General features: G+C 42.7%; 1 protein-coding gene across 1 annotated transcript in view; it reads left to right on the top strand.

Moving 5' to 3' along the window:
- LOC140172698 (GATOR2 complex protein WDR59-like) overlaps positions 1-19463 on the top strand; it is a 78268-nt gene that overhangs the window by 40357 nt on the left and 18448 nt on the right. Inside the window, exons 6-12 of the mRNA XM_072195830.1 lie at positions 8102-8190; positions 9933-10049; positions 11023-11100; positions 12118-12277; positions 14406-14485; positions 15842-16153; positions 17061-17225. Coding sequence (XP_072051931.1) covers positions 8102-8190; positions 9933-10049; positions 11023-11100; positions 12118-12277; positions 14406-14485; positions 15842-16153; positions 17061-17225 — 1001 coding nt within the window. The remainder of the gene's footprint in view (positions 1-8101; positions 8191-9932; positions 10050-11022; positions 11101-12117; positions 12278-14405; positions 14486-15841; positions 16154-17060; positions 17226-19463) is intronic.

Genomic DNA, 19463 nt, shown 5'->3' with positions numbered 1-19463 from the left:
ATATCGTGCCTCCGTTTGTATCACGGGACACACGAGCAATTCAAAATGGCCGCTCGTTGGCGCCATTCATTTTGTTTCCCACGTAAAACAACCATTGCAGCCTGTAAGTTACAATAGATGTTTGTACATACACATTGTATTTCATGTACGGTAGGTTATTGTTGCTATGTTAGGGTGATTACTCTATTGTTATGTCTTCATTACCGTCCGATAAGACGAGTTAATTCAGATATTCATACGGTGGGGATTGGTAGGGACCCGTCTGACATTTTAGTAATAAAGTTAGCCAGTCCTTACTTTACCACTAACGTTAGCGACCAGCCTCCGTGCTCAGGTTTGCTTACTGGGCTTGAGTCGCGTGTTGGGGGGAGGGTAGTGCCCCCCTCCCTTTTCTCCTCGCTTCGCCTCGGCCCTGTCGGGCTTGCCCTTCCCTGGTGACGGAGCGGGACCCACACCCGCTCTGTTTCACCCACAGGGAGTGCTCACGAGCTTCTAGATGTCTTTCTTTTGCTTAGGACTCTCCGAGTTCCAGCTTGACGATTGGGATGGGCTCCGTCATCGCCATAAGACGAAGAAGAAATCTACCAAGGGCACTGGTAAGGTCGATACGGTGGATTCTGCTGTGACAGCCCCTATGGGTCATGGCAGGTCTGCTTAAGGGGCTCCGGTCCCCGGACAAGCAGGCGGTTCCTTCGGGACTGCTAAGCGCGTCCAAAGGCTCAGCAGCCAGCGAAAGCACTGACTATACGTCCGGAGCAAAGTAGCAGGCAGCAGAGCGGTAACCACCAGCGAAAACCCTAGCGGGTTTTGTAGCAGGAGGATACCAGTCCTCTAGCGAAAATCCTCACGGGATTTAGCAGGAGGACACCCGTCGGTTGCAGGCATATCTACGGGCTCAAACAGCCACAGTAGTAGCCAGCGACGGGCAGCATGCAAGGGTACCCCGGGCTTGCCTGGGTTGAACCCTAGCATGCATGGGTTCAGCAGAGACGATACCGCGGCTAACGCTGTGGGTGTAGTCTTAGCAGAACCAACTGGGGTTGTCACACGGCAGCGTTCCATGGCGGGACCGCCGAGTGTACCCTGGGCCCTAGAATAGCTGCTGGCTGTCCACAGGGACTGGCTGGCGATTATTCAGGGGTTGGGCTCGCAGTCTCTCACGGGACAGCGACCCAGGTGCATTCGGTGGCAGCTACAAAGACGAGCTACGGCTTGACTTCAGTGGTAGCCGCTATGCACCCGCCCATAGCTGCCGTGAGTGGTCCGCCACACACAGCGACCTTGGGCGAAGCTCTAGAGGGTACAGTAAGTAGCTTGAACAGCCTAGCTGATCAACAACCCACTTATGTCCTCGAGAGCCAGCGGAGCGTGGGTGATCCATTATCGTCAATGGGTCAATTACCCTCTCTTGATCGATCACTGTCAAATCAACAGGGCATAGCTCCATTGATTGACGCTGCCTATTCAGGTGGCGAGGTGATTGATCGGGGTATGCACGCTCAGCTACCCGTGGTACTAGGCAAGCTCCCTCTAGCCAAGGGACAGCCGGTATAGCGGGTACCCATACACATCGGCTTGATCCTTGCGGGGAACGCAGTGAGGCATGGGTACAGTGGTACACAGCCGGAGCCCTCACGGGCACCTACGCTGGAACCACGCGCAGCGGTACACAGCCGGAACCCTCACGGGTACCCATGCTAGTACCGCGCCGGTACCACGCCAGCACACAGCTTGATCCCCCAAACAGGGAACGCAGTGTGGCGAGGGTACAGCGGTCCACAGTTGGGAACCCTCACGGCAACAAGGGGGGGGGAGGCGGTGCTGGTACTGCAGTACCATGGTGTTACCCTGGTGGCGGATCCTTTCAGGGTCAGCTGCCGGCTGGGTATGCGCCGTAGTACCCGCCGCAGGGTGTTTCTTCCACGGCCCAGCACCGTGACAAGTGTCGCCTAGCGATGGCCACGCAGTACCAACATCAGCTGTTGACCAAGCCAGCCGGCATGGGGCTAACCCAGATCTTGATCAGGGTAGGCCCCGTGCTGCTAGCGCTAGGACGACGGCTGCGAGAGCATGCGGACCCAGTGGTGCCATGGCGGATACCTCAGGGTCTTGCGGGAGTACTCCCTCTTCTGCTGGCAGGTAGTCGGCGAGCCACACAGTGGTTATGCCTTCGTACCCGCTTTCAGATGCCCGTCCTCAGTTACCGTCATCATCGGAGCATGATACGGATACTGTGGGCGAGGGAAAGGAGTCGGAAGCTGAGTCCGGTAGTGACATCACTACAGTCTCCTTCCCCCGCTGCCCCGCGAGGGGAGCAACAGCACTGATCTCACAGGGGACGCCTGCACTCTCATTCCCGCAAACCTCACGGGTAGACATCGTGGGCTGTCGAGCTCAGTAGAGCTATGACGCCGCGTGCTTGCACGCTTCCTCTGCGTGTAACGCGGGAGGACCACGGGACCTACCTGAGGGGATCCGAGAGGGACCCAGAAGTCGTCAAGCGTATCACGCGCAGACAACAGCTGAGCTCTTCCGCGAGGTGAGCCTATTAGCGGTGCTAACAGCTAGCCTCAACGAGAGCTCCATGGGCCTAGCCCATAGGGTGTCCACTCAGCGCCGGGGGGAGGGGCCTGCCACTCCAATCGCTCAACACGATGGAAAGGCAGGGTCCTTTTTCTCTTTGGATGCTTCTGCGCTACGGTGGAGGACCGTGCAAAGAAGCTACCAACGGGAGCACTCTGAAGAAGTCGGAAACTGCCCTTACCATGGGTAGGAGCTCCGACTTCAGCAGGCCGTGCACCACCAACAGTACCCGAGCCCACTACCTCGGCAGCACCCATTTCTGGGAGGCGCAAGGGTAGCACAGGAACAGCTGGCCATCCCCGAAGAAGAGCAAGCGCTCTTCCAAGGGAAGCTAGGCAGAGCATTCCTGGGGGCTCAGCGGTTTTTCCACAGGGGATCTCCCAGTGGGCGACCGCTATGGCTTTCACCCAGAGGTGGGAAACCATCTCTTTGAGCGCCTGGGTATGGTCAGTGGTGAGTGGGGGTTACAGACTGGCAACCCAGTCTCCCCACATTCATCTGCATATTTCAGAGGTCCACAGTAGTGCCGTCAGACGGCCCCCAGCGTCGGGCATTACTGACAGGGATCACACAGCTTCTCACGAAGCGGGCGATTGTCCCGGTCTACCCCCGTTCTACGGGTGATCGTGGAGCCATTGGCTCCAAGGAAGACCGGCGACGGGAGCCCCATCCGAACCGCAGGCTGTTGAACACGCTTCTTCAGGCCCAAGAGGTTCAGAATGGGGACTCTCGCCTCGGTGCTAACCTGCCCCATCAGGGGCATGGGAACAGCATCGCTAGATCTCTCGGACGCCTATCTGCATATGCCAATCGCCTCTCAAGATCGGAGGCATCTGCGCTTCTAGGTACAGGATCAAAATTACCAGTTTTGATACCGCCATCCGCCTGTCCATCTCTCCCAGGGTGTTTAACACTCTTGGTCAGAGCGGTGACAGCGCACCTGAAGCACAGGGGTGTCAACATCAGTTGCTACCTGGACGCTTTGGCTCATATACGGACGCACTCCACTGAAGACTACGGGTCTCATGGGGTTGATAGTCCGTAGGGTGTGGGACCCTGGATTTTTGATCAGCTCAAAAAAGTCCAGCGTGGTCCCGACGCAGACACCACTATTTGTAGGGGCCCAGATCACCCTCACGGAGGGGTTCGCGGTGCTCTCACCCGAGCGGGTGACGAACATGGTGCGGTGTGCCTGACTCTTGGCCCAGTCTCGGCAAAACCCGCTGTGGCATGGATGAAGGTGGTAGGCCTAATGGCCAGTATGGTAGACCTCGTACTGTACTGCCGTTTCTACGTTAGGCTTACCCAACTACACCTTCTAGCCTGCTTGCAGGCCCAGTCGTCACCCAATATCCCTCGCGGTTCCGTTGTCGGAGATCGCGCGAGAGGAACTCTGGTGGTGGACCCATCAGCCCAATTTGACCCAGGGTGTCAGGTTTCCTGCACCCCCGGTATGTCACGTAGTGACGACCATAGCGTCAAAACGGGGCGGGGGGGTCCACATCCACGGAGACTCCGTCTCAGGCCTATGGGGCCATAGAGACAGAGATTCACATCAACCTCCCTCGCTTTACGAGGAGGTGATCGTGGAATCACATACCGTTGTCCTGACGGATAACACAACCGTGGTAGCCTACCCCAACAGACAAGGGGACTCCGGGCCACCACGATTGAGCCTGCATGCACGACACCTGATAGGGTGGTGCAAGTTCAGGCAGATTACGATGAGAGCGATACACATCGCGGGCGTCACCAGCATCCTCGCGCACAATCTGTCACGAGGAAGGGTGTCGGGACCAGCAGAATGGTCCCTTGCTCCGCAGGTCGCTCAGACGATCTTCAAGGGATGTACCACCCCTCGAAAGATCTGTTCGCATCTCATCGCAATCATCCACTGCCAGTGTACTGCTCAAGGGTCGCGGACCCCCAAGCATTCACCGTGGACGCTCTGTCCATAGACTGGGGAGGGATGACAGCTTATGCAGTCTCTCCGATCTCACTACTCATGAGGGTGGTGTCCAAGATCGGGTGGGAAGACTGCATTGTCATTCTGCTAGCGGCAAGGCCGCTGGCACTCCCCGAGGTACCAGATCTACTCCGGATGCCCGGAGCGGAGGTACCCAGTCTATCACTAGAGCACCTGCAGTTAGCTGCATGGCCCTTACCAGGAACGCCAAGAGCGAGGGATACTTTTCATCAGAAGCTGTTTTTCTCATCGCCGGGCTAGACGGAAGTCTACCCTCCGTGCGTATAGCCAGAGTCTGGCTCCATACTACGCTTGGTGCAATGAGACAAATAGCTCTCCCGCTAGAGCCTCTGTGCTGCTAGTTCCGGAGTTTCTGACAGAATAGTTCCAAGCAGGACTTCAGCGGGCCACTGGGGCCAGCTATAAGTCAGCTGTCCTCTCCATTCACCGAGGTTTCGAGACGGGTCGACTATCATAGCCGATGGTTACCTTATTAGTCTACGCCTCGACGGTATGTTCAACGAGTGTCTACCAAAAGGAAAGTGATCCTCCTAAGGGATCCCAACACAGTCTTAGATTACTTTAAGGGTCACCCTTTTGACCTTCCGTCAAACGCGACGCTTAAATACGTAACTCTCAAGATGGCTTTCCGGTTTGGCGTTGGCTTCGGGACGGCGGTGCTGAGTTGCACACGGTCTCGAGGTTAGCTTCCGTGTTCACAAACACTGGAGCGACACTGTTTCGGCGCTCTGTTCTCGTGACTACTGAACGGCGCGTGCATACCGACATTCGTCCCTCTCCAATCCCCAGGGTTGGGCAAGGTTCGGCTGAAGCCAAAGATAGGCTGGGGTGTCCGATAAGGCGCTGCAGCACTATTTCTTCCGAACACAAGCCTTGCGAGGGACTCACGACCGCATTCATCACCCTTACAGAGCCTTTCGGTCCAGCCGCTGTCGCAATGGCTGGTCCAGGTGTTGGTGGGGTCCGGGGATCGCGAAGGTTTCAAGCGTCCCACGACCCACTCGACACGCAGCTATCTCATCATCTTGGGTATACCGCTCGGTTGTCCCTTGAGGAGATCTAGCAGGCGGTGTCCCGAAGCCACCTTCGCCTTCTCTACGATACTTCCGCTTTACGTTAGTAATCAGAGACGGGCGGAGGTTTACCGGGACATTGTTCGGCGATCATAATACGGTGGTGTACGGGTACCAGGTTTTCAGACTATACAGAATACTCAGCATGGTAAGAACCAGTGTCGCTATTCTTAACCACCAAACTTATTAAGTAAGGAGGTTTATGTCTGTGATCGCGTGGTCTCTTGTGGTTTCCCGACCGTTGGGGAAAATATTTTCTGACCTCGCGAAAACCATCGTTACCCGCTCCCGATCCCTGATCAGATGCTGACCAATCTTGTACCTCCATCCGTCGGTTACTTGCTAGATCGATCTTTCAGATGTTGATGCAAGAAGTATCTTAATCAACATCGGAAGCGGTAAGATCGACCGGTGTACTGAGTCTAGTCCCAAACAGAAATGTTTGGTAGACTCATAACCGTGCGATCTTACCTTTCCGATGTTGATTATCCCGACCCGCCACCCCCTACAAGTTTGGTCCGGTAGGGGATCCCAAGTCGGATAAGGGACGATCATATGGTGTGACGTCACCTTTTGGGTGAGTCCACCGGGGATCGGGGTTTTTGTTATTTATTCATTTATGTGGGACAAAATGACTATTGGTTTTTCCGCATCTCGGGATCGATGCAAGAAGTATCTTAATCAACATCGGAAAGGTAAGATCGCACCGGTTATGAGTCTACCAAACATTTCTGTTTGGGACTATTTTGATGCTAGAGCCCACCAATCAAACTAAAAAACCAAAACATGTATATTTGTATATTTTGCCAAATTTGTCCTTAAAGTGTCCCCTCTTTTGGGTTTTGTTGAAATCTAAATTAAGCAAATTCTGTCAATTGCTGCCCAAAAAAGTGCCCAGCACTCTATTTCTGCCAGCTACAAACCAAGAATTGAGCCAGTATCTGCACCATGCCAGTACCATGCATTCATGTTTCCCATTTTGCATTTTATCGGAAGAAACTGGAAAACTTCCATTTCATATTTGAATTTAGGAAGAGAGAAATAAAACATCTCTGTGCAAAAGTTGTCAGTTTAAGAATTTCTCAACCAGAATTTGTCATTTGCAAACTTGCTGTTTTTTAAGGAATCATGATTGTAAGTTTGAAAATCTTTCTAAAACCATTAACAAACCTACAAACAAACCACAAACTCAGTCCGACAAAAGCAATGATCCTCCTATCCCTGTTGATATGATTTTAAATATATATGTGACCTGCCACTGTGCCACAACAAAATGAGTACATAAAGTCATGAAATGGGGGCACAATGGGCCATTCATGAAGGAAACAAAGTAGCCAGGGTGTTTCGAACCTACCAACTTACAACTCAAAGCCTTAATGTACAATTTCCGTCAAATTTTAATTGTGTTATTCTTTATTCAAAATGTTGAAATAATATTAGTAATAACTGCCGGGAAGGGCTGCTGTCCATTTTAAGTTGAAATTTAACAAGGTAAAGTGAAAGAAACCCCACTGGTTATTTTGGTCATTTAACATGCAGTTCTATGGGAGGACATTTTATCATAATTTTGTCGAACTTTGCTCTGTTGACCTATAAAGACAACAATTTTGGCCGATTCCATTTAGGTGCAAGTTGGGACATGTGTAAACATTACAAATATGCAAAATAATCAGGTTTGAAAAAAATTAACCAATTTCATATTATAAAATCGTACATTATGACTTTAATGAGCATTTTGTGGTGGCAGGTCACATATGTGTACATCCATATCAAAACGATGCACTTGTCGGCTGCTACATGTGTCTCTTTTCACATAATAGCTAGGAATAAATACCAGACTCATCTCAAGTGGCGGTCACTTCAAATCATGCAAGTTGGGACATGTGTAAACATTACAAATATGAAAATAATCAGGTTTGAAAAAAATTAACCAATTTCATATTATAAAATCGTACATTATGACTTTAATGAGCATTTTGTGGTGGCAGGTCACATATGTGTACATCCATATCAAAACGATGCACTTGTCGGCTGCTACATGTGTCTCTTTTCACATAATAGCTAGGAATAAATACCAGACTCATCTCAAGTGGCGGTCACTTCAAATCATCCCCAAGTCACAGGATATAGGAGTACAGAGAACAGTCTTTAACCATTTGACTTGGGGATGATTTGAAGTGACCTCCACTTGAGATGAGTCTGGTATTTGCTCCTGGCTATTATGTGAAATGAGACGCATGTAGCAGCCGACAAGTGCATCCTTTTGATATGGATGTACACATATGTAAGCCCCTGGCCCCATCCCTCGACATGCCAAAATGGCAGACCCTCTTATAAAATACCTTCATACAGTGTGCTTAGCCAGTTCAACATGTAGCTCCAAATCCTTGATTATGTACCGTGACCCCAAGAGGTTTCAAAGCTATAATATTGATGATGTTCTTTGATTGTGTTGTAGCTGGTGCTGGTCAGGTGAAGTGGAATAAAAAGAACCTCAACTTCTTTGCCACTGTACATGAAGGAGACATACGACTATGGGACAAAAGGGTAACTATCATTCAACTTAAAATATGTGATCATTTGCGTAAAAACATGGGTCCACACTTTTCAATTCAAGTTTAGCTACACTTTTATTGATTTTAACATTAAATTTGTGTGTGCAACTTTTGGTGAAAAAGGCAAATGGGTGGTAGATGATTGAATGAAAACAGGGTTCAGTCAGTGAAATTTTTTTTAAAGTCATTGGGTGACAAGGTCCTCAAGCATTTTCCACCCTGATGTGGCAGTGAAGTCAGTGCGTATTTCATGGGGCGCAGCTATAGTCGCTCAAAGCGCTGGTGTACACACACACACTTAAAGACCAGAGGAGGCTTAAAGGCATTCCTACAATGCACTATGATTGGGAAATTTGATCAATATAACCTAATTTTAAAGGCAAAGTCCCCATTGCCACACACACAAAATGGTAATTTTAAAACTGCAGCCAACAAGCTAATAGTTGAGACTTAGGACTGATATTTGATTTTCTTACAGGAAACATTCATATTGTCCCACTGCATTAATTTTATTCCTAAGTCTCGATGTTATGAATGTTAAATAATAGGATGAAAACACCAGATATTTGCACACAATTCCAATGCAAGGCATGATCAACTGTGCCACATGTGTACAAAAGCCAGACATACAAGGTCAGAAACCCCATTGGGTTGTGGGAATGTCTTTAAACATCCTCTGCTTAAAGACGCTACATACAATGTAGATGTGTGCACGAAACAGCTACCTAAACGCTTTGATGTCACTGCCACATCAGGTTGGAAAATGCTTTATAATAAAGGGTCATTGGGTGATAAGGTCCTAATAATGCAAGTCATTGGGTGACAAGGTCCCAATAAAGGGTCATTGGGTGATAAGGTCCTAATAATGTGAGTCATTGGGTGACAAGGTCCTAATAAAGGGTCATTGGGTGATAAGGTCCTAATAATGTGAGTCATTGGGTGACAAGGTCCTAATAAAGGGTCATTATGTGATAAGGTCCAAATAATGTGAGTCATTGGGTGATAAGGTCCTAATAAAGGGTCATTGTGTGATAAGGTCCTAATAATGCAAGTCATTGGGTGACAAGGTCCCAATAAAGGGTCATTGGGTGATAAGATCCTAATAATGTGAGTCATTGGGTGACAAGGTCCTAATAAAGGGTCATTGTGTGATAAGATCCTAATAATGCAAGTCATTGGGTGACAAGGTCCCAATAAAGGGTCATTGGGTGATAAGATCCTAATAGTGTGAGTCATGGGTGTGAAATTTGTCCTAAAGAGGGTTTATTGAGTGTGTTATTAATACTTGTGTGAATAAATGTCAACTTGCTAAAATGTACTTAAGTTGGGTAGGTAGGGTGGTCCAATTGTAACTAATGTTGTTTTCTTCATCGCATTAAGACAATAACCCAAACATTTTAAATCCAGATTTTGAGTTAAATTGCCCAAGCGGTTTGGACTCTAGAAGCAAAAATGTGTACAGTGGCCCATAAGAACAGTATGTGACTGCCAGGGTGGTGACTACCAAACTATACCATTGTTTTTGTTCATACTACCTGACTGAAAAATATTTCAGTTCTAAAATTTCACACTTCAGTGGTAATTAGAAAAATATGAGCTTTCATCAAAAACCAACATCGCACATGCTGGTGTACATTGAGCAGTGACTGTACGCAAAAATTTAATTGCCATGCTATGTCAGGCTAGGCTGTGTTCATTCAATTAAAATTTCTACTGTATTGTATCTTCCTGCAGAAAAGTGGTCAGGCAATCCAGTATGTGTCGGCTCATCTGTCCAAGATTCATGGTTTAGATTGGGATCCTGATAGTGAATTCTCATTGGCTACAGCCAGTCAAGATTGCACTGCAAAGGTATGTTGTGAACATAATGGGTTATTCCATTTGAAAACCATATTCCCCCTGTTGAAGATTTAGCTAATGTCTTCCACAGAGGGAGTATGGGTTTCAAATACAATAGTCAAGATTGCACTGCAAAGGTAAGTTGCGAACATAATGGGTTATTCCATTTGAACTCCACACTCCCCATGTTGAAGATATAGCTAATATCTTCCACAGAGGGAGTGTGGGTTTCAAATACAATAGTCAAGATTGCACTGCAAAGGTAAATTTGGAACATAATGGGTTATTCCATTTGAATTCACACTCCCCCTGTTGAAGATTTAGCTAAAGTCTTCCACAGAGGGAGTATGGGTTTGAAATACAATAGACAATTGGGTAACTTCCACTTGAAATACTCACTCCTGGTTGTAGAAGATACATGTATAGGTAAAGCTATATTCAAGGGGAGTGTGGGATTTAGAATAATTAACCCTAGCCAATTCCATTTGAAAAACATACTCCTCCTGTATCTTCCAGAGGGATATGTCAGATTTATATAATGCCCTAATGTGTTGCATACATTGGCTGTGTGGGTATTGCGCCAAAGATCTAACCTACATGTATTAAAGGAAGGAATGACCCTTTCTGTCTCTGTTCCAAGTGGTTTTATGGTGACTATTCACTCATATTTTCAGCAATATTGAGGCTATTAGCACCACTCAATCCACAATCCATTAAGACTTCTCCAGGTGTGCACTTGTTTCTGCCGGTGTACACCATCATGGATATGTTGAAACTTGTTTTTGTGAAGTTCTAAATCTTTAATTTTTATTTTTTATAATGACAAAATGATGGTAAATTTCTGTGTACCTAATCATGAAACTAATTAATGAAAACTTGGGGTCTTTATTTAGAATACTATAATAAACATAATTTCTACTTAACCTTATTATTCTATGACAGTGAAACCATGGAAAGTTTTCTTTGTCTTTCTCACTTATGCCAGTTTTGGAACATATCTGAAGCCCGTAAACCAACACTTGAGCTGAGATCCAGCAGCCCTGTTTGGCGTGCAAGATATACTGTGAGTAGTACAAAATAGGTGGGAAGCGAACTATGTCAATAATGTATATGTAACTAATGTATTCAACCTAAATCACCAAATTTACCCACTACTCTGTGATGTAAGTTTTATTTTTTTTAGGGATAGACGCCCCTGGGGGCGTTGCATTTTCCAAACGGGGGGTTATTAGAGGTCATTTTTAGAACGATAATTCTTGTTAAAATCATTAGGTAAGCTTAAAACTCCCGCTGAAATTACAAACTATTAACTTTGGAACACTGACTTCTGGTTCATTTCCGGGCTTCCGACCAGATTTTCAATGCTATTATTGACCATGTGTGCAGCTTGGTAAGCTTACTAAAAAGATAGCATGGAAATATCAGCATTTTTGAAACATCTTGGTTGAAAAAGGTGGTGGGGCGTTTATTTGAAGGGGTGACTATTCAAGGAAATACGGTATTATGATGATAGGAATCGGATAGCAACGTTTGCACAGTATTTTTGTGGGACCTGAAAGCACATCAGACATATCATTGTATTCTGAATACGAGGTATGTCCTTCTGATATCAAATTATTTTTATTTCTTGAAATTCACGATATATTACAAATTTTATGGCAAATTATTAAAATTTGATATTTTTATATGGAAAATGTACATTTTTGACCTAAAATGACCTATATTTTGTTGGTGTTTTGGGGGGGAAAATCTATATCTTCAATACGAAAGGTCAAAATTTTCATATGATGGATGGCTTTTCATCCCAGCTACTTTAAGTACATACCATTAGATTTATACAATTTACTTCAAGGACTGTTAAATTTTTTTTTTAAATCAATTTTTAATCATTTGCCATCAAATTTCTATTATATCGCGAATTTCACAAATTAAAATGATTTGATATCAGAAGGGTATTCCTCATATTCAAAATGCAATGCGATATGTCGGATGTGCTCTCAGATCCCACAAAAAAATGTCGCTATCCGAGCCCTTAATACCATTTTCCATTTTTTTCCAATTGGATTTTTCACTTTTACAGCCTTTTGGGGATGGCATCTTGACAACATCAGTACCACAGCTGCGTCGTGGAGAGAACACCTTACTGCTATGGACATGTTCTAATCTCAGTTCCCCTGTACACTCATTCCCTGGTCATACTGATGATGTGTTGGAATTCCAATGGAGACAGCTACATGATGGTAGGTTGTGGTTGTGTGATCAGATTATGGAAGGGTAAAACATCTGCATACTTAAATTTAATGCTCTGCATGCTAGTCATAGGCTACAACATTAAAAGTCTTGATATATTTTCTCAAAATATCAAGAGCTATCTCAAAAACCGCTGAACCAATACTAGGCTTGTTTGTACTCATTTTAATGCATTTGTCATACTGATTCCAAATATAGTCATGAAAATATAAAAGTTTTGCATTTTTAAAGAAAATCAGAAAATTTGGAAACTTATTGGTACAGATTTTGTTTGGATACTGGCAGAACTGTGACTCTCACATCAGTCCCTGTACACACAGGTCACTTCATCAGTGACTGGGAGATTGTAAGCCTGGTTTACCCCATAAATTTTTGATTGTCAGTAGGCTAGATCTATGGGCGCACATGGTTGATGCAATGGAAAGTACATTTAGTTGTTTTAATCCAAACACTGCAGAGGTGGTTTGGGCAGGGATGCCGCATGTGTTGCCTGCCCTATTCCAGAGGAGGTATTTTGGTATTTTGTGGTGCTGGTGGGTCTTAGGGTTAAGTTAATGTACTCTTTCTCATCAAAGTTTGTTTTAATAGGGAAATATTACATCCATATTTTACTTATTGTTGAATTTTTCACTAATACATTTTAAAAATGCAAATTTAGATCACTATGACACTCAGTCTTGATCCAGGTTTAGCATTGTCTGCGGGTCTGCTCTTAAGATTTGCACAAGATCAGCAACTACATTCATTTTCACAAACGAGTGGCTTATCCTTTTAATATATTACTTGAGAATCCACGGTGCAGGTTGTATGAACCTATAATTGGCTATTCCAGTTGAAATTCATATACCCTCTGTGGAAGACATGGCCTTAATATCCCACTGAGGGGTGTAGATTTCAAATGAAATCATCCATTCAGGGAACCCCATTTGAAATTCACACTCCCTGTGTGGGAGATTAAGGTCATGTCTTCCATAGGGGGTGAATGGATTTCAACTGGAATGGCCCAATTTTAAACTCACCTGTACATATTTCTTGCTACTGACAGTGCTTTCATTTTGATAATGAAGATGGCTGCATTATGATGATATGGAATTTTCTTAAGAGATGCAAATGATTAAAAATTGATATTTTTGATATTTAACAGTACTCGAAGTAAACTTTATAAATCTGATGATTTATACTTAAAGTGTATGTAGGTGGGATGAAAAGCTGACGATCAATTGAAAATTTTGACCTTTCGTATTGAAGATATGAATTTTTTTCCCAAAACACACACACAAAATTGGTCTTTTGGGAAAAAATCCATATCTTCAATATGAAAGGTCAAAATTTTCAATTAATCGTCGGCTTTTCCTCCCAGCTACATACGCTTTAAGAATATATCATTTGATGTTAAGGGATCTGGAATGAGCATTTTGAGCGTTTCGACAGTATTTTTTGTGGGACAAGAGAGCACATCAGACATATTGAATTGTATTCTGAATACGAAGAATATCTTTCTGATATCATATAATTTTCATTTTTTGAAATTCACGATATAATACAAATTTTATGACAAATTATTAAAATTTGATATTTTTCAAATTTTTGATATAAGTAAATTTTATAAATCTAATGATATATTCTTAAAGCGTATGTAGCTGGGAGGAAAAGCCGACGATTAATTGAAAATTTTGACCTTTCATATTGAAGATATGGATTTTTTTCCCCAAAAGACCAATTTTTTTGTGTGTTTTGGGAAAAAAATCCATATCTTCAATATGAAAGGTCAAAATTTTCAATTGATCGTCGACTTTTCATCCCACCTACATACACTTTAAGTATAAATCATCAGATTTATAAAGTTTACTTGAGTACTGTTAAATATCAAAAATATCAATTTTAATCATTTGCCATAAAATGTGTATTACATTGCAAATTTCAAAAAATCCAAATTATTTGCTATCAGAAGGACATTCTTCGTATTCAGAATGCAATTCAATATGTCTGATGTGATCTAATGTCCCGCAATAAATACTGTCCAAACGTTCATACCCCAGCCCTTAATCCAACAAATCTTGTGGCATGAAGATGTTCAACTAACTTGGCCTGTAATTATGTTTCATTTATTTTCGACAGGTTCAAATGATTATCAGTTGATCACCTGGTGCAGAGACCAGTCCCTAAGAATGTGGAGAGTTGAGCCACATTTACAAAGGGTAAGGGCATGGTCATATATTATTTGACACACATTTTGGAGTTTCTTGTAGAAGACTTTATGGATGACCCACTTAATAATTACGGGTCACCAACGCTTGCACAAATTACACAAATACAATTATTGAACCTGAACACATATTGGCATGAAAGACACAATCAAGCGTGGGGTATATCTTGTGTAAGAGATTGATAGTTATGTAGTCAAGTGTCAATTTGTCCATATCTAAAGTACAGAAAAAATAATGAACATTTGTACTTTTCTTCCATTTCTGTCATACTGTGAAGTGTCAAGGAGTGGAGGTGTTAGTTCAATATGTTAGGAAAATATTTTACCTGATGACTCCATGTTGACATTGGCTATATAAACTGTATATATTCTCTCGAAAGGGTCTGCTATTTTGACTGAATAAATACCGCTAATTGTACAAAAAAAATGTACCTGGTTTTCTGAACTTTTCTGATTTTGATTTGAAATGTCTGTTCCATTTCATGAAGATCACATTGCTGCTGTTTATGCCTGCTATGGCAGATTAGAATCAGGTCATTTCTTCCACAAATGAAAATAGCTGCCGTAATAAAGATCATATTTAACATGATCTGGTCCATTGGGGCCAAAGGCGTCAAATTTAAAATTGAGATAAAGGCAAAAATATGGAATAAAAAACAATAAAATACATAAGAAAATACACATCACAAAACTTCAGAACAAAATATGCTAGACCCTTGGTGTTTTCAGTATATGATAGTCTAATGTTTCTTTAAGGTATATGATTATAGTAACTCAATTTTCAAAAATGCCTCCTTTGGCCCATGTGGAGCAGATCATGTCACATATGTGATGCGATCAAGCAAAATCAGTCGGAACTCCGTAATATTAATCTTGAGGTATAGCCAAACAAAAGAAATATTTCTTTTTGTTTCCTCTTGCTTTGGAAACTCTTTAATTGCTCATATCTTTGGAACTGGTTGTTCAATTTCAATGTGGTTTTCTGCAAAATGCAGCTTTGAAAATACTTTTTACTACCCTATAAGAAACTGACAATATGATATTTCTGAGTTCAGACTGATTTTGCTTGATCGCATTACATACATGTGTACTTTGTTTGTGACTCTCCCAGCAAGTTACTTGGTGGATGAGTTGATCTTAGATATTGAAAATGGAAATGGGTACTGGTTCATTTTAGCTTGTGACCCAGATGCTCTTGTTAATTTTACTATAGTGTATTCTTTTCTAACTCAAATGGAATTATGTTTCCCTTGCATTTAGTATATTTGGATTTTGTATATATTGTTAAAGGCAAAATGTTGTGGATCGTCGAGTAAACTTGTTCATATTATGGCTTTCATTTTTGCAGCTCTGTGGGGTTGATATCCCAGAGGTAGCAGGCAGTGAACTTAGTACCAGCATAGATGTGATTACCCCGACAACGACTCAAGAAACAGGCTCCCCATCATCGCCTGATGGGAAATTGAACAAGTCACCATCAGCTAGCCAAACAGAAGTAGTAACTGTGGATGCTGAAGGGGCAGAAGTTGAAGGGTCAATAGAGGGCAAAGGTCATGGGTCATCATCATCATTAGTGGTGTACCAGCAACAGCAGCAGGTGATATTGGAGGATGAGTTCAATGTGCTTTTACGGAACCAACAGAATGTTTCGCTAGAACAGGTGAGTGGGTATTTCAATACTTTGTACAGGGTGGATGATATCGGGCCCATGGCACTCTGTACCAACTGCCTGTACTGCCTGGACAGCACCATAGTCTCATTATGAAATAGGATGACTCTGCTTTGTATCACTGTCACATCTGTTTACGTAATGAACAGTGAACTGTGTATTTTATATGGCGCCATCAAGGTAATCAGTCCTGGAAGTCACCTTTTTGTACAGTCGCCCTGCAGCTGTCAATCACCATGCACAACCAGTCAGAATTACCGGGGTAAAGCCATAATGTACGATCTTTTAAAATGAGTTGGTCAATTTGATGTTTTGGCATATTTGTAATGTTTACTCATGTCCCAACTTACACCTAATTGAATTTAGCCAAATTCATTGTATTATTAGGACAACAGAGCAAGTTTGAATTAAAGTCGTAATTATATCTTAAAATCCACAAGTGCAATTCTGCTGTTGCCATTGTTGCAACTTAGTTATGCTCGGAGAATCGCAAAAAAAAAGCACTCAACAGGTTTCCATCAGTCTGCATCAATCAAGGTGATATGACTTAAAGTCTGTCTGTGTACATGTTGAACAGGATTGTATCAAATCCTATCTGTACGAAACTCAGGGAGCTGATCCTGGTTGTGATGGTTATATGTAGGCTTGTATACAGCTGCATCCCTGAATGATGCTAACTGGTTGTGTGTTGGTCAGCAAATTCTTATAAAGTGTGCCGAGGCTTGTGTATAGCGCACTACAAATCATTGCTTGGGTTTTATGTTCAAAACAATATGTTGACATTGTTTGGGGGCCAAAATCCAAAATTTTATTCTGATGTGGTTCATTTTGAACTAAATAAAATTAAATGTATGTTTTTAATTTTGTATCACATTGTGTTTTGTAATTCATTTTACAGTTAGATGCTCAGAGTAGGACATGTTTGTTATCAGCCATTGGTGGTCAGCACACCATACGTATCAAGGCAGTGTTTCCACCCAACTATCCCAACAAGGTGCCACCCAAATGGTCCTTCCTACTGATGACTTCATTGGATAGTCAACTCAAGAGTAAATTACTCAAGGTAAAGAAATTAAGTAAATAATGGTGAGTTTAGTTATAGGCATTTCCACCGAACTACAACCACAAGGTGCCACCCAAATGGTCCTTCTGATGACTTCTCTGGATAGTCGCCCCAAAAGTAAATTACTAAAGGTAGACTAATTTTGATCAATTTCATTATTTAAACAGCTTCAGCGGTAAATCAGCAGAGATAATTCATAAATTACCAGTCTATATTCATAGTGAGAGCTTGGGTATTATTTTGTGCTTTGTGCTAGTGGTTCTGGGTACATGCACACAATTTGTTGGATATTGCAATCGGAGGCAACTGGGCCAGTTCTATTTCCCCCCTTAAAGGGACCATTGAAAGAAAATATTATTTGGTATCAAAATAAAGCCCATAACATATAGAATCAATATCTAAAACAATTGAAGAACTAACTATTTTAGAAATAAAAATACAATGAAAACAACGTACTCGATTTACCCCCCTTCCGACGCTACATCGCGTCATTTATCAAAAGTAGAAAATTGGGCGCTTTCCTGATGATGTCATTGTGGTTACGCGTTTTGTGTTGCGTTGACATTTTTGCCGGGATAATTTGACAACAGCGATCGCGATATAAATATCAGATGCAATAATCATGATAATACAACCACTTATAATTATTTTAAGGTCAAGTAAAAACAAAATTCCAGTTGATTGTCCACATGTTATCAAAAAGAGGAAGTGGAGGGCCTTTTTATTTATCATTTATTAGTTATTTTTACAATGCAAATGGATCAATTAGGCCTATGTATTATTCCCGGACATTATTACTAATTGTGTAATGCAGAGGAGGATGATAGGATCGAGGCTCTTGCTATTTGATGGTTCTCTGAGAGGATGATTAAAACAAAGCCTCTAAATTGAAATGTTTATTGGACAGAAGCAAATCTAAACTATTGACAATATTATTAACTTTTGAAACATATAAAAAAAGAAGTTTTCCCTTATAATAAAGAAAATAGCATTAAACATTTCAAACGAAAGGAAGCGGGCGGGGACGATCAATTGGGTTTTTTTATCATCATCAGCTTCCTATTTTACTTATTCATAAATTCAACCCCCCAGTCAACATGACCAAGATATGATTCCGATGATTTTATGTAGGCCCTACATGGCATGTATAAAACCATAAAACTAATTATGAGTAGGCGTATAGGTCTATGATATAGTGACGATGTTGAGGGGAATATCGCCAAGATTTGTCGCAACACATAAATTGCAGATGATGTGCCGGCGCGAGCACCTCCCATGGGTATTATTATTATAGGCCTATGAATTTTTCCGTAGGGACCTACCTTAAAAATATTCAAGAGATGATTATTTTTTCCAAAACCTGACAATTGGTATAAAAAAAACCTTTTCTTCCAAAACTGTCAAACTGTTAACTGTCAAAAATGCTTATTTTCATACCCCAGACAATGCAAAGTAGACCTAGGCCCTTTTATTTTGCAAATTTATACGGGAGACTTGCCAATATTATTTGAGCCGTTGGCATTGGGGCAGTAGCTGAATGTCAGATGAAGAAATTGGTTCAGAAGAACATGACATGCAAGCTGTTCTTGAAATAAATTACGAGGAGCGCCTACAAACATACATAGGCCTTCAAAAAGCCTATATGCTACAAACATCAAATGGGAAATATTATAGGCCTACACTTATTTTAATCCATGGATGGTTAGGACCGGGTAGGCCTAGGCTATGCTAAATTGATGTCAGTCATTTCTAAAAACGAAATATCCAGCCAGGAGCGCTGTATTTTACAAGATTTACCCAATCAACATAAACTTTGTAACTGTAGGCCTACCTTTCATAAAACGCTCGGACACTTTGCACTTTCAAGTATCAGTGGGAGTTGAGATTGGATTAGGCCTATAGCATTTCCATAACGTAAACTAAAGGCTGACAGTAAATTATATTAATTGTTCATATGATTGTTTGGAGTGGCCTTTATATGTTCCTCTCGTGGTTCTTTATCTTCAAATTTGTTTCTCATTTTTCATAGGCTTTTAAAAATAAATACAAATAAATTTCGGCTTTTATATAGGCCTAATAACGCCTTTTCCCAGATCTCGGAGGGTTCAAAGCGCTGTAATTTCGCTGCCATGGTACTTATCACAATCAGATCGCATCATTTAGGCTGGATGCTGCCGAACCTGTCGCAAATCTAGCCGCACTTGGATTGTATTACATCCACCAATTATCTTTTCAGCT

The sequence above is a fragment of the Amphiura filiformis genome, chromosome 16, assembly GCF_039555335.1.
Source record: "Amphiura filiformis chromosome 16, Afil_fr2py, whole genome shotgun sequence".
In the NCBI taxonomy this organism is placed as follows: domain Eukaryota; kingdom Metazoa; phylum Echinodermata; class Ophiuroidea; order Amphilepidida; family Amphiuridae; genus Amphiura; species Amphiura filiformis.
The sequence above is the reverse complement of the archived record's forward strand: the minus strand, read 5'-3'. Positions and strand labels throughout refer to the sequence as shown.